Source organism: Danio aesculapii, chromosome 9, assembly GCF_903798145.1.
Source record: "Danio aesculapii chromosome 9, fDanAes4.1, whole genome shotgun sequence".
Classification (NCBI taxonomy): domain Eukaryota; kingdom Metazoa; phylum Chordata; class Actinopteri; order Cypriniformes; family Danionidae; genus Danio; species Danio aesculapii.
Genome location: NC_079443.1, coordinates 22,342,659 through 22,359,681, shown reverse-complemented (window position 1 = coordinate 22,359,681; position 17,023 = coordinate 22,342,659). Strand labels below are relative to the sequence as shown.

Sequence of the window (17,023 nt, the reverse complement as noted above, 5' to 3'; positions counted from 1 at the left end):
AATTTATTTCCATCACCAATTATCATAGTAGATCAGTTTCTCAAGCAGTGTGTGATGCACTTTGGAAACAGGAGATGAGCCACTGGTCTAATGCACCACCTGGCTTGAGAAGCCCTTTCACAAAGACTTACTTTTAGTCATTATTTGGGTAGCCCACATATTCTGAATGCCTTCAGCAGAATTCAAATGAGCCATTTTAATCTAGATTAATTCCAAGATCATAGTGATATTAATCTAGATTTTAAAAAAATTCATCTATGCCCACCTATACTATAGACCCTTTTCACATTTCTGGCTTTCTCAGTAGTGGAAGTCGTCATATTTGGGAAATCAAATATTTTTTTACAATCTTATTTGCTAAAATAATTAAAGAAAAACTCCACGAGGATATTACAAAGACTTTGCGAAAAAGGAAAAAAAATTGTGTGAGACTGATGACTGCAGCTAGAAGAGAGAATAATGTCAAATTTACTGTCCTGCCCCATATCAGAAACGCCTCTCACAAGCGGTTATTTGTTTTTTGTCATTTGAAGCAAAGATGATATACTACACACATAAATTCATATAAATGTTCATACGTTTGTTTAAAAATCTAAATATTAAAAACTTTCAAGGATTTAAGATGCTGAAGACCGCGTCAAAACAGGTTTGTAAAAAGGGTCCATTAGCTATTTTTTTAAAAGGGTAGAGGTTGTTTTATGTCCCGCCCTGTCTTCCTGTTTCAGTTAAAATTACGCCACAAATCAAACAAAAATGCCTATTTCAAAGCACTTCACAAGACTTTATAATAAGCTCTAATTCCTACTCAAAGTAGGATAATTATACATCATAATCAGCTCATTGTTACTGCTTCTTCCTAGACTTCCAGAGATAATTAAGCCGGTTGAACCACCTCAGATGACTCACCTACACAGCGTAGGCGTTGGGTTCGGTTGGTATCTTTCACTCCAACAACTAGAGGGAGAAAGTGAATCTCGCAGAGGCCACTGCTGTGCTCCATGCGGGCCGTCCTGCCCACTGGACTCCTGCGGGCCCTCAAGCGGCTCGCCATGCGGTCACTGCGGCTCCTCCTCCGCTTCAGCTGGTTCTGACAGCGCGTTTTCACAGCCATCGTCAGGCACTCCTCTCCTGTAGAGACGTGGCATGAAATGGTTAGATTGTGAAATTAAAAATAACTCTTTTTAATGGAGTACTGCTGTTTGTTGTTGCAACCCAGACTCATTGTGGATACGTGCCCCTGCCTACATTTCTGGGGACAGCGAAATATGTAACCGGAGGTACGTCTGCTCATTTTTTTTTTGTGAATCCACCAGAGGCTGACGTGTACGCTTTTTGATGATCTCAAATTTCTCTTGTGGAAATCCACCAGAGGGCACAATATACACTGGCCAGTATAAACCAGGCCAGTTTGCTGTCGACTTACTGACTAACCCACCCATCCCACTTCCCTAAACCCAACCGATAGTGTTTTCAAAAGCAATCTCGAAAAAGAAAAGCTGTCTCAGCTGCATGATTTCACCACATTTTCAGACTGTTGTTTATTCGTTTATTTAATTTTTTTCTTTTGTTTTACCTGGTTTCTGGAACCGTTCTTTGCCAGACTCGAACCCTGGCTGTTTCTCAATATGCGTTTTTTTCTGTACTTGCGCTCTTTTGTTATCATGAAACATCATCAACCGTCGCCGAAGTACTGTTTCAATTCAAAGTTCACATCTTGCCAAGTACAGATAAAATTCCCGGACATGTACTTGCTCTCCCTCTTTCCCAAGGATACATACAGAGGTGACTTGTGCGAACTTGCGAATTTATTGCAGCCTAACCAGCAAAAGCTATTGGTGGAGGAGAAAACCGGCCGGGTTTTAAAAATACTCCTTTACTGTGTCACAAAATAAAGTTTTAAGAGTTTTAAAGATGTGAGAATTTAGTTGTTTTAAACTCGAATTGGCAGTTTATTTATAAGAATAGCGCATCTTTGGCGATGTGCCCCAGCTTATGCGGACTCTGACCCCCAGCCTGCCAGCGGGAGCTTCGTCATCACCTCCCCCGCTGAGAGCAGCTTTAATTGGCCAGTCCATCACAGATGTACCACTGGATTGCATCTCTCCATTGTAGTTAAAACATAATATTTAATACATGTTGTTCATATCTAACAGAGTTTTTGGTCTTATAAATCGAGTATTTGTTCTTAGGTGTATTATTTTGGCAGTGTTATTTTGTTACGTTTTATATTTGTCTTAAATTATGTTACCGTGTTGTACGACATTTGTCTTTGTTTAACGTACCAAATAGCTTAACGTTATCTTTATTTCCTATTGTTTACGTCTTGTACTTTATACTTGTATAATGTCCATTGTAGTTGATTAATCTGTGTGTAATAACACATTTTAATTCACATTTATTGTGATTTAGGTTTTTAATTTCTTAAATCAAAAATATTGATTTATAATATCAATATAATATTAATTATAAGGTCGTGCTTTTTATAATTAAATCATTTTATTGTTAATGTACAGTGAACACTGCCGTTACATTTGAAGAAGTACCCTACCTTGTATGCAAACTTTGCATACTTGCTATTGAGAAACAGCCCCTGTTGTTGCTGTCAACTCTGCTCCACGTCCCAAGTCCACCGACGTACACGGCGAGCCACTGGGCAAATTGGTAACAGCCGAAAAGCCGTAAATACAGAGGTAGGCGGTGAGCTGGAAGCGCAAAAAGGAACAGAAGCCATCAGCAGCATCATACCGCCCAGTATCCATCATTTTAAAGACAAAATTCAGCCAGACGCACATCTGGCCACATAATTCGCACTCTACAGAAATGTAGACAGGGGAACGTATCCACAATGAGCCTGTGTTGTTGTTGTTATCTATGCATATTTATATATTTTTTTAATTTATGTACCGTCATATTTTTAGTCAAAATAATTCCTCACGATGACATTGATGTTTGTAAGTATGAGGGCAGGACAAACTGTCACTCTCATGAGACTTACCAATAGCAAACCACAGTGATCCAATCAAGCCCAATAGACAAAAATCAAGCCCCGCCCTACATGTTTTTTCCAGTTTCACTACGACTCAAGAATGAAGGAGAAATCCAAGAATTTCAAGAATCTAATCAAAGATTATTGTATTAGAGAAATTTCTTGGTTTTTTTTTGTTCAAAAGAAGAAAGAAACTCAAACAGGTTTAGAATAAGTGGAGAAAGTTTGAATTGTAGAATTTCCATTTTTGGGGTCACCCATTCCTTTAAGTGTGACGGGTTTACATAGTATCCTGTCAGGCATATTAGGTGCAATAATCATTTGATGATCAATTAAAATAACCATATGGAAGCAGCTGCAAAACACTAAATAATTGTCGTTTTAAATCATACTTTGTCACTATCTTTCAAACCGCAAGGCTTTTTTTACACACGTGTCAGCAAGAAGCATTTAATCATCTAAAATATAATGCAATTGTGTATAATCTCATTTTATACATGCAATAAATACATACATTTTTAACATTTGTTTTTACATAAAAAAATATTTTGTTCTATTATGTTCAGTAACGTAGTATAGCATTTTCTTCATCTATATTTTGATATTTTATTTCAACAAAGGTTTAAGTAGATACTTTTAACTTCAAAAAAAAGTAAAAACTTCAACCTTTCTGTTGTGTTCGGGTCAAATCTGACTGATTTACAATGTAAAACACTCATAAATATTGTGTTTTACATCCTATTGCCTCATGATATCCTCCATATTATGCACTTGAGCATATAAAAGTGATGATCACCTCTTTTATTGCATTTTAGTAAACCTTGTTACAACTGTGGTGATCCCTGTCTAAAGTGACGACCATAGGAAATAAATGGGTATCTAGACTGCATTTATCCATCAGACAAAAAACATCTCCATACTGTACACCATGTCTTTTTTATGTCTAACTCAATAAATGCATGTTAAACACTACTTTGAGACATTGTTCACATCTAAATAATGTTGCATAAATTATATATATATATTTTTTTTTTATAGCAGTTAAAACGGACCAGTCAGTTTGGGCTGGGAACACTAAGGGAAGTAAGGTGAACACAACAGGATGGTTAAAGTAGATACTTCATTTATATAAAATCACTTTTGCAAATATAATTGTGGCACAAAAATGGAAAGTGTCATCTTTTTGCAGGTTTTTTTCCAGTTCTAGATGTTTAAAGGAATTCAAATCATTTGTGAACAGTAGTCAAAATCATTTGTGACCAAAACAAACAAGCAGCTTTTGAAGTTAGACTGGTATATTTGTAGGAATACCCAACAATAATATAAGCAAAAAGGGTCAATTTTGCGTTTATGCCAAAAATCATTAGAATATTTAGTAAAGATCGTGTTTCATTTTGTATATCATAAATATATCAAAACTTTATTTCTGATTAGTAATGCATTGCTGGGAACTTCATATGAACAACTCCAAAGATGACTTCTTTCATATTTGGATTTTTTTAGGCTCAGATTCCAGATTTTCAAATGTATCTCGGCTACAACAAACCATACATCAATGGAGACTTTTAGATTATGTATAAATCTCAATTTCCAAAAATTAACACTTATGTTTTGGGGTCACACTGTATTTAAGCATAACTCCCTAACAGTGTAGTGTAGTGTAGTGTAGTGTAGTTTAGTTTAGTTTAGTTTAGTTTAGTTAAGTTTAGTTTAATAGCATTGTACTTTCTGCATCCAACGGAGCATAAATCTGCATAAAAGTCCTGTGACTTGGATAAATGAGAGCCATCAGCATCATTTGTCCAGGTTTTATATCATCCACCTGGCCTTAATGAGAAAGATGTGCCTGCAATGCCAGTTTCCACCCTGTGAGAGTGACAAAGAGAAACCGGCCTTTCACAACAAGCACTAATAATGACTTTTAAACAGGCATAGCATCGGACCTGGCAGAACAGCGTGCATTCCTTCAGTAATCCGCCATAACTGCAGACTATCCATTCAAGCACATGCTGCACGCTAGACAGGACTGCAGCAGAGCTTCAGACGGCAGGCAATTTTTATCAGCTTCACGCTGCGGAAGCCTGAATTAGACAGCAGCGCAAGGAGGTGTAATCACAAGCCATTATAAATCCATTTCACTAAACAACTCAAATTGTTTAAAGGTTTCCTTGGCTGGCCATGATTTGGCAATGTGGGGTGGAAGACAGCATTAGTACGCTGTAAAAAAAAATATCCATTATTGAACGTGTTCTGTGTGTTGTGATTCACTGTTTGTTTGTTTTTTCATTGTTTTCAGCGGTTATGAATTGCATTATGGGGCTTTTCTACATTTACATTACAATTAGTCATTTAGCAGATGCTTTTGTCCAAAGTGACCCAAAATTGAGGAGGCATTCCGCAATTCAACATGAAAAGGCAATACACACAACAAGTGCTAATTATACAAAGGGAGTGTTGGAGAATGTTGGAGAGTGTTGGTTTTTTTTCTTCACTTCCGCCTTTAGTGAAGTTTTTTTTCCCTCTCCGCTGTCGCCACTGGCTTGCATGGTTCAGGATCTGTAGAGCTGCGCATCGTTGGATTTGCTCTTCAGTGTTTGGACTCTCAGTAGTGATTATTAAACCACACTGAACTGAGCTAAACTGAACTGAACTTGAACACTACAAACTGAACTACACTGTTCCTATTTACTGTGACCTTCTATGTGAAGCTGCTTTGACACAATCTACATTGTATAAGCGCTATACAAATAAAGGTGAATTGAATTGAATTGAATAGAATTGAGTGCTACAGTAAAGGTCTGTGCACAGTGAAGTCTGAAATTTCAGTATGCTTTTTTTGTATTCAAACTTTAAAAAATTGTCATGCACTCAATCCTTGAATTTAAACAGGGTTTAGGAGAGTAGGAGAAGCTGTGTGAATCTTTTCTTTATTTAATAACTTACTTGCGCCTCAGAAGACAAATGCCTACAAGCAATGAACGCGTGGTGGCATTTGGAGGCATGAGACACGGAGCACAGACACTCTTGACAATTCTGGAGTTGACTAATAATATATTAACACTAACACTGAAATGGTTAAGATGTTTTAGAATGACTAAAACTACATTTTAGATGTTTTACCATGTGCTCAGCCGGCTGGTTTGTCCATTCACACATTTTTATCATCACATGATCTCTTATAAGAAAATCACATTTCACTTTTTTAATGTGTTTTTAAAGTGTTTCCATCGCAGTTTACATGCATCTTTTCTCATTGTATAAAAAGTTCATCCTACTCAGTTATGCACATACATGATTTATGTGCATCTTCAAATAGTGTGTGCGTCTTGGCATTTCCATCAACCCATTTTTTTATGCACATCTCTAAAATGTGCATAAAAATAGGTGGATGGAAACGTAGCTATTGTGAGGTTGAATTTATTTTTTAATATGCGGACATTTCGCATTCAGTGTGCAGGAAGCTTAATGAGACGGAGTGTTTTTTTAGATAGAGATAGAAGAATTTCTACAGGTGGCTTGTCAAGCCCACTCACCTGTGTGAGGCAGTCAAACAAAGTGACTTTTATTGAAATTATAGTAGTTTACAGCAGTATATTGAATGACATAATATATAGTGCATAAAATAAAGAAAAAAGTACAGTATCGTAATTTACAACAACAATACATGGAATATAAATCACTTCAAACTATTACAAATATAAATAAAAGTCTCTTTTTTCAAATGTTTCAACATAAAAAATGTAGAAGGAAAGATCAAGGTCCCATAATGAAATTCAAAAGCATAAATAAATGAAAAATCATGAACCACAAAATATGAGAAGGTGTGTACGATTGACAGGTGAAGTTATTTTTTAACATGCAACCTGTATGAGGCACACTTTGTAAATGCACAATTTTTGAAAATTCAACTAGTAGTTTAAGGTGACAAATTGTTGTTTAGTAGTTTAAATTCAATTCAATTCACCTTTATTTGTATAGCGCTTATACAATGTAGATTGTGTCAAAGCAGCTTCACATAAAAGGTCACAGTAAATAGAAACAGTGTAGTTCATTTTGTAGTGTTTAAGTTCAGTTCAGTTTAGCTCAGTTCAGTGTGGTTTAATAGCGATAAATTGTATAAGACATAATATATAGTCCATTAAAAACAAGGAAAAAGTTCAGTACACCATAATTTACAACACCAATACAGGGAATATATATCACTTCAAACTATTACAAATGTAAATAAAATTCTCTCCTTTTTTTTCAAATGTCTTATTCATTCATTCATTTTCTTTTCGGCTCAGTTCCTTTATTAATCCGGGGTCGCCACAGCGGAATGAATCGTCAACTTATCCAGCACATGCTTTACGCAGCAGATGCCCTTCCAGCCGCAACCCATCTCTGGGAATCATCCATACACACTCACTCACACTCATACACTACGGACAATTTACCTGTACCGCATGTCTTTATACTGTGGGGAAACCGGAGCAACCAGAGGACACCCACACGAACGCACGGAGAACATGCAAACTCCACACAGTAATGCCAACTGACCCAGCCGAGGCTAGTACCAGCAACCTTCTTGCTGTGAGGCGACAGCACTACCTACTGCGCCACTGCGTCGCCTCAAATGTTTCAACTTTTTTTTTTAAATGTTAGAGGAAATATCATGGTCCAATAATACAATTCATAATAACACATACATTTTAAAATGTGAACCACAAAACATGAAAAACTCTTAATTTACGGGTATATATATATATATTTTACAGTTTAGATCTAATGAGTGTCTCTCTCTCTCTCTCTTTGTAGTCATTCATATCCAGCGACCCATTACAAAAAAACACAGAGAGGCTGATTTTAAATTTGGCAACAACTAAACGCAGCTTTCATTCCAGCCTCTGATTCTCACCACATCTTCTGATGAGATGGTCAAGTTTGGACACAGTGAGAGTTGAAAACGCTTCCAGATTTGAACCGAGTCGCACATGCCTTGAGCTCTTGTGTAAACCGGAGTATTTTGTTTATCATTTCTAATGGCTCTGCTCATTATTTCCTTTTCTGGGCTTTATTTGGTCTCCAGTTGCTAAATATATTTCTCGAAACAGTTTGGTTTGAGAAAGGCTGGAGGCTGGACATGCGTGTGGAGTCTTGAAGAATGAGAGTTTATTTAAATATATTTACATAATTACCACAGATGAATCTAAAACCTGAGGCGGATTTCTAAGAGAATTCTCTGAACATTTAAGCAGTGCAACGGGTTTCAAAATTGGTGATGATGGGAAATGTTTCTTGAGTATGGAATCAGCATATTAGAATGATTCCTAAAGGATGTTGTGATACTGAAGACTGGTGTGATGATGCTGAAAATTCAGCTCTCATGACATTAATTTATTTGAATATGTATTAAAATACACTGCAAAAAAAAATGTTAATTAACAGGTTCTGTAAGTCTTGATTGGGCCAGTTGGCACATCTGTGTGGAGTTTGCATGTTCTCCCCATGTTCGTGTGGGTTTCCTCCGGATGCTCCACTTTCCCCCACAGTCCAAAGACATGCTATATAGGTGAATAGGGTAAGCTTAATTGTCCGTAGTGTATGTGTGAATGAGAGTGTATGGGTGTTTCCCAGTGCTGGGTTGCAGCTGGAAGGGCATCCGCTGTGTAAAACGTATGCTGGATAAGTTAGCGGTTCATTCCGCTGTGGCGACCCCTGATGAATAAAGGGACTAAGCTGAAGGAAAATGAATGAGTGAATGAGTGAACACACAATGAGTGTCTTGATCCATTTTAATGAATTGCATTATGGGCCTTTTATCTCTGCTCTGTCGACTTTTGATGTTGAAATTTTCACTCTGCTGTTTAACAAAGGGACTTTTATTGACATTTTGGGAACAATATATTGAATAAGAAGTAATATATGTAGAAATAAGTCCACAAAATAGCTGAAAATGTTCTGGCAGTTTATTGTCAGGTTTTTGTACCTTAATTTGCAACACCAATAGACAAAAAATCTCTTTAAACTATTAAAAATGTCAATAAAAATCAACATTAAAAGTTTTTTTGAGGAAATATTCCTATTTATATTTAATATGTAAATATAATATTAATATTATACAATGCAATTTAAAACACAATGCAATTGAAACATAATTTACATATATTTTTATAGCATAGAAATTGCTTATCCTAAATTTTGTTTTATTTCTGATCAAATAAATGCAGCATTGTCTTTTAAAATAATTTTAAACTTTCATTCATTCATTCATTTTCTTTTCAGCTTAGTCCCTATATTAATCTGGGGTTGCCACAGCGGAATGAACCGCCAATTTGTCCAGCATATTTTTTTTGCGCAGCGGATGCCCTTCCAGCTGCAACCCATTGATGGGAAACATCCATACACACTCATTCACACTCATACACTACAGACAATTTTAGCTTACCAATTCATCTATAGCAATTTTTTTTGAACTGTGGGGGAAACTGGAGCACCCGGAAGAAACCCACGCAAACATGGGGAGAACATGCAAACTCCACACAGAAATGCTAACTGAACCAGCCGAGGCTTGAACCAGCGACCCTCTTGCTGTGAGGTGATCGTACTACCCACTACACCACCGTGACGCCCCAATTTTAAACTTTATTATATTTAATTTTATATTTAGTTTATTTAATTTTAACTGACTCCAAACTTTTGAATCGAGTAATAATATGCTAAACATACAATATGTAATACTTATTTCTCATTTACATTTTGAAAGACACACTCTAAAAATTCTACAGGTAATTAAAAATATATATGTCCTTGCCAATAGCCTAGTGGTTAAGTGTGCTGACATATAGCACCATGGTGCTCACGGTGACCCAAGTTTGATTCCTGGCTTGAGGTCCTTTGCCAACCCTTCACTCCCTCTGTTCCCAATACTTTCCTGTCTGTAACCTCCACTGTCCTGTACATTAAAGGTGAAAACCCCCTAAAATATATATATATACATACATTTGAGGTCAGAATTATTAGCCCCCCTTTAAATTTATTTATTTTTTCCTTTTTTAAATATTTCCCAAATGATGTTTAACAGAGCAAGGAAATTTTCACAGTATGTCTGATAATATTTTTTCTTCCGGCAAAAGTCTTATTTGTTTTATTTCGGCTAGAATAAAATAAGTTTTTATTTTTTTATTATTTTTAGCCACTCTAAGCTACGATTTTTTTCGATAGTCTACAGAACAAACCATCATTATACAATACCTTGCCTAATTACCCTAACCTGCCTAGTTAACCTAATTAACCTAGTTCAGCCATTACATGTCACTTTAAGCTGTATAGAAGTGTCTTGATGAATATCTAGTCAAATATTATTTACTGTCATCATGGCAAAGATAAAATAAATCAGCTATTAGAAATGAGTTATTAAAACTATTATGTTTAGAAATGTGTTGAAAACATCTGCTCTCCGTTAAACAGAAATTGGGGGAAAATGTATTAATATATTGAATTTAAATATTTAAATTAAATTGCTAAAATAAAAACAAACTCATAAAAGTTTTATTAAAATATTTTGGTTTTGTTAATTTGTCAGATATTTTACCCAAATTTGGATCGACACAATGCTGGGTAATTTAAATCTCATTTTGGCTAAAATATATATTTTTTAAAATAAATAAATAAATAAATAAATTAAATTTTAATTTGATATTTATCAAATAAATTTTTTTATTCAATGGATAAGTTTGTACATATTTTATCTCCAAATTTAGATTGAAACAATCCAGCATTTTTATTTATTTATTTATTTATTTACATTACATCAGCTTTAAGTGTGATCTTGTGAACAATCTGATGCTTCAAAGCAGTCACTGATAAAGTTTTTCACCTAAAGAAATGCAGTCGAATAAACTTTCATCATCACCGTTTTTCTCACATCTCTTGCAGCAGTGCAAAATGTTCAAGTTCAGTTAAGGTGGAGAGGGGGGCTTGACTTATAGTGAACTGGGGGCACAGCTGGGCACTGAACCCAGTGATAAGAACTGAACTCTCACAGTCAGGAATGAATTATTGAGCACTCTTATTGAGAATGCATGACTCTGGCTCAGTCGTGCGTCTGCCCTCCACTTTCCCTGCAGGGTGTCTGTGGCCCGAAGTACTGCAGACTAACTCACACAGCTTCATGTCACAGGCCAGATGACCTTAGTCCATTCTGAAGTGTTGAATTCACATCTAAACTTGCTTTTTATATGAACTATTGACATTTCTGAGGAAGATTTGTATTCATTTAAACAAGTTTTGTGTGTCTGCGTGCTTCTGAAATCACTTTTGTCTAATTAAGCTTCCCTTTTACTATTACTCACTGCCCATCCCGAGTTTTACACTGCATTTGAGTGTATGTTGTCTAAATAGATATAGCATGCACTATTCATGTTCGGGTTCATTTGCTACTTATAGGTAATTATTTTGTGCTGTTATTAGCTGCTGTAAATACACATCATTACTGTAATTAGTAGGCTGTAGTCAGTCATTATAATGACATAATTAGCAAGGTGTCTTGATAAAAGGTTTTATGCATAACACACCTTTTACAGTGCAAATTTATACCAAGACAAAACACAACTACTACAATATAATGGGAAACTGTCAAGATTGTTTTGGTTTGGAGGGCTTTTAAAAAGACTTGCTGGTGGGATTTTACAGTGAGGCTGGCTTTAATTCATGTCAAAACATCAGGCATGGGTCAGAGCTTATTGAAACATGAGTCTGTTTTGTATTATGCCTCACATACAGTGAATCATGTTAGATGGCCAGTCCATAGTCCTTCAGCTAAGAGTGCATAATATATTAAACAATATAGTATATACACAGCTTAGTGTCACACATATAAATACGCAGCGATTTATTGATAACCTATTTTCACTGACAGCTGACTTAATATTTATACGTTGATTCATTTTTTTTTTGGCTTATTCCCTTTATTAATGTGGGGTCGCCACAGCGGAATGAACCGCCTGACTTAATATGAAACTTTATTTAATATTTAACTATTAACATTTAACTTAACTTTAATGTCATACTTTACTTTAACGTCATTATTATCTTTTTTTCTCAACTAACATTTTTCTACACTCCATTACAGCTGCTTTTAAACTTTTTTTCTCTTGCTCAGTAGGGAATTTTAGCATAAATTAATTTATTATAGATTTACAGTATAAACCTGGTGGCTACAACTGACTAAAGTCATTCTTTTGAACTCTCCTTTAGAACGAGAAAACAGCAATCTCGGTAACAATTTAGTTTAGGTCACAATTCATGCTATTAACTACTAGCTTATTACCTGCCTGTTTTTTTAGATATTAACTGTTCATTAGTAGTTGTATAATATGATTTTATTCTGCATCCCTAATCCTACCTAAAATTTTAAACCAAGTTATAACTTACTAACTATTAATAAACAACTAATTAGCAGTTTATTAAGCTAGTAGTGTTAGTTAATGGTTTGTTAAAACCGTGAATTGTGACCTGAAGTGTTACCGCAATCTCAACGAGGTTTGTTTGTTTGTTTGTTTGTTTGTTTGTTTTTTTGTTTGTTTGTAGCAATAGTTAAAATCGGACAGAGAAGGTCCACTCACCCAGATAAATGCCGTCCATGTGAGCGCATTTCTTCTTGGTCACGTTGAAGTCCACGTAGAACAAAACCACCGGGTGTCCGAAACTCTCTCCGGGACTGGGGTCGAGCAGCAGCACGGCGTCATGTGCGCTGGCTCCGGGGTACAGATCCTCGTTGGTCCGGCTCTCCTCATCCGCGCTCGGGTCTCCCGAAAACCCGCTGTGCTTGGACTGCAGCGCGCCGCTCGAGTAGGAATCCGGCAGGATCGCCAGCACCTTCCCAGAACCGGACTCGGACACGTACACGACCACCCCGCTCAGGTGCAAGTGGGACATCTTCTTGCACTCGCTCTCCGGCAAAGAGACCCTCCGGCACAGGTTGAGCTTCAAGTACTGAAGTCCAGTTCTGACCCAGCGGTCCAGGCGAGACCCGCAGCACTCGCCAATGAGCACAGCGCAGATGAGGAGAGAAACGCACTGGAGCTTCATAGTTTGGCTGTGTGGAGATCTTTTTGGGGGTGTCCTGGAGGTGAAGTTTACTTTTAGCAGAGCTATTTTGCGCTTGGGGTGTCTGTTGGTCACTCAGGGCTCTTGTGGAGTTTGGACAGATGCGGCGGTCTTCATTAAAGGTGCTCAGAGCAGCATCTAGAGGGAAAGCAATGCGCTGTAACTCCATCCCACAGGCTCTGACATGCTGTTAAAGCCGAGGAAGGAGGGAGGGGAAAGAGAGAAAGAAAGAGAGAGAGGTATAGGGAGGATGGACTGTCGTGTAATTTCCATTATCGAAATTATTTTATCACTTTTCGTTATTGCTATCCAGTAAATTAAATAAAATGAAAACACATGTCTGGTATGTTTGAAATTCTTAGCCTATCGAATAAGTAGCCTCCGGCTTTTTGCTTCTGTTTTATATCAATTTGCTATTGTATGCAAGTGACTAAACACAAATATTGTCTTATACAAATTTAGTCGTTTTCTAGTTTATATAAAGTAGAAAAGTGTATTTTAAGAGACCACAGTGCCACATAACTATTTGTCTGTGGATGCAGTCTATAACATTCTCAGTCAAATAATTAAGCTATGTTGCACTGGATCTTAAAATAAAGTAAGATGCAGAAATAGATGTATGCTTTAGGAAACAAGGTTATGCGTTTATGAATAAACGAAAATTACTAGATATTTTAGTAGGCTATTATAGCGTAGTTTTAGGTATCACTTGCTCAATGTGCATCTTATAGGCTAAGTTGCCTTATGTTGGCTTAGGAAATTATGACAGAGGTGCGGTACAAACAAACTAAATACAAGGGCTTATTATATTACAATTATTTTTAAAAGCCATGTCTTTTTCAATAGGCTATATAACTATATGGGTTTTCCAGTGCTGGTTGCGGCTGGAAGAGTATCCGTAAAACATATGCTGGATAGGTTGGCGGTTAATTCCGCTGTGGCGACCCCTGATTAATAAAAGGGACTAAGCCAAAAAGAAAGAGAATGAATTAATGAATGAACTTAATATGGATGAAGTAAGGTGACGTTTGTAGCAAATAACAAAAACTTGAATTACAGTTTACTTTAATCTTTTTTTACTAATCTTTATTAGGCTATTATTATTATTATTATTATTATTATTATTATTATTAGCCCCAGTGAGACTAATGTAACATATGCCATGGTGGAATTATTTGAGAAACACACACATAATCTGTAGATACATGCACACACACACACACACATACATACATACATACATACATACATACATACATACATACATACATACATACATACATACATACATACATACATACATACTCAGCCTACATGGTGATGTTACAGATGTGTAAATAAGATGTAGCAAATGTTTAAAATAATAAATAGGTAAATAAACAAATTACAAGGCGAATAAACACTGACGCACAATCTTCGTTTTCACACTTGGTTTTTTATTTTTATTTTATTTTTTTGTAGAACAGGGTTATTGTTTTACCAGAGGGTGGCGCTGTTTTTTCAATTATTGTGTTTCAGGTCACACTCAATTGACTACAACCTGTTCGACCAGTCAGATTGTCCGAACAAAATTGCTGCATAAACGGAGAGGTTATCAGTCATTTCATAATTACATCATATTGTATTAGATATTATTTCCACGCATTCATTCCAAAGCAGACTAATCACGCAGAGAGAGATTTCTTGAACACAGAAAGACGTGTCTTGCGTGACTGTTCAGTTTCTCAGAATGTCTGAGGGTTTCTTGACATAATTACAGGCCATTGTGTCATTAATTACATTTAATTGGAAACCCAATCTGCATTCAATTCTACTTTTAAGGTCAAAACTCTTTTAATTTCCAGTCCTAGTTAGAAAACTGTCTTTGTGTTTGCCCTACACAGTCACTGAGGGATAGTTCACCCAAAAACGAAATGGGCTAGATGCACAGCTAGTGTTTTTCAGCCAATGATGAACTTCCGGTGAAAGGTTTGTGTGACTATTTTCAATTTTATAAAGTTCCTATTAAAGCATCAACACTGTAATGAAGTTCAAATATAATCAGTTAAATAGACTTGAGCATTTAGTTGTTAAAGCGTAAAAAGAGACAAAAGACCGTTTAACCGTGGGAGCCGCTGTCCTGACATTTTATCCTACCCATCAGATTATGCTACCAACACTGTATTTGAAAGGTTCTGGGGTTGGGGTTAGGGATTAGGTAGGTTAGGACGATATTACAGCTTCATATCACACTACTCCACATTAAAATTTACATAGCAAAATCTGATGGGTAGCATGTTTTTTCATCAAAATGTGCTACCTACTTTTTGAATAGGAGGTAGGACACTCTGATAATGTAGGACAAATCGACAGAACACCGCCATTAGCAGGAGGCAAGCACAAAAACTCTATTGAAAATACTGGGTTAAAATTAATTTCCATATTTTAAAGATGCGGACAAATATAATTAAATGCAGTGCTTCTTGTTTGGTCAGATACTCACTTTATATCGTATCTCAGCCAGGCAGTGAAGATTGCTATTTTTGTATGTGGCGATTTTGTATGGGATGACAATTCACTGGAGGCCCTGGGACTGGCTGACTGAAAACAAAGTCTGTGTGCATATATACCCCATTTACTAAACTCACCCTCAAGTCAGGCCTGTAGCCAGCCTGGTGAAAGGTGTGGTTCTTTTTTCTCAAAAGTGGACCTTTCTGCAATTAAACGCCTCATTTTCTATTTAATTATTCATTCATTCATTCATTTTATTTTCAGCTTAGTCCCTTTATTAATCTGGGGTCGCGACAGTGGAATGAACCGCCAACTGAGTCAGCATATGTTTCACGCAGCGGATGCCCTTCCAGCTGCAACCCATCACTGGGAAATCTATTTAATTACAATATTTAAATACATTTTATGCACAATTTAGCTGAATTAGTTTGTCGGACGGTCATCATAACCACGCTTTTTGATGCACCAAAAATATTTAATATTTAAAGATTTAGAATAAAGAAATATGAAAAAATGTTAAACTTTTTAAAATACAAATTTAGCCTATTTTCATTAATAAAGGCAAATTATAAATAACAAATTTGCCAGCACATTTAACTTTTCTTGGTTAGTATTTGACAAATGGAATGAAAATAATAATAATAATATAAAGCTTTACAATTTTTCTAGCCTCTCTTGTAAATAAAGGACATTTGAAAATCCATTGATAATAATAACAATAGCCAAATTGGTATTCAGATTATTTTTAATGTGGTCCGCTTTTGGTGCTTCACACCTTTTTATTGGTCATTTTTTGTTTGAACAAGGTCCAAGATTTAGAATATAAGTTACTTGTAAAATGTTTTCCCTATTTAAAAACAGTACAGTAGCGAAAGACGACTTCACTTACACCAAATTGTATGTTTTCTAGCAGCTGGATGGTGGACTCATGAAAAACAATAGTTTGCATTGTTCAGCTAAAGTCACGACAGCCAACAGAGGATTCCGCTTGGTTTTAAAACCTTTTTGATGGGTTATTTTCACTTAATATGATGGCATTGTAGTCAAAATAGGACAGATGAGCTGTTTGGGACAAATTCTGGATCTTTGTCAGTGAGGGGTGGGTCTTTTGAACCACATGAACCCCCCTGGCTACAGACCTGAAGTGGTTCCAAAATTTTGTGCAAAAATTGAATTTAAAAGAAAGCTGAAAACCTGTAAACCTGGACTTCCAGGGGGAAAACAATGAAAGTCTATCGTAGTTTCCAGCTTTCTTCAAAATATCTGTTTGTGTCCAGCAGAAGAAAAAAATGAAACTATGAAGTGGTGTGAGTAAATGATGACCATTTGAATTTTTTGTGTGAATTATCTCAATTATGAAGGTTTCAATGTAATTATTGCAATTTTCAATAATAAAATGCAAACAAAACAAACACTTTAGTCACAAATGGGTGCTTGACCAAAGGGTCAAACAAAACA

General features: G+C 36.1%; 1 protein-coding gene across 1 annotated transcript in view; it reads right to left on the bottom strand.

The window, feature by feature from the left end:
* si:ch211-67e16.11 (uncharacterized) overlaps window positions 1-13,237 on the bottom strand; it is a 45,707-nt gene extending 32,470 nt beyond the window's left edge. Inside the window, exons 1-2 of the mRNA XM_056465711.1 lie at window positions 12,592-13,237; window positions 907-1,128 (exon numbers count right to left, since the gene is read on the bottom strand). Coding sequence (XP_056321686.1) covers window positions 907-1,128; window positions 12,592-13,057 — 688 coding nt within the window. The 5' untranslated portion in view covers window positions 13,058-13,237. The remainder of the gene's footprint in view (window positions 1-906; window positions 1,129-12,591) is intronic.
* Window positions 13,238-17,023: the final 3,786 nt, after the last annotated feature.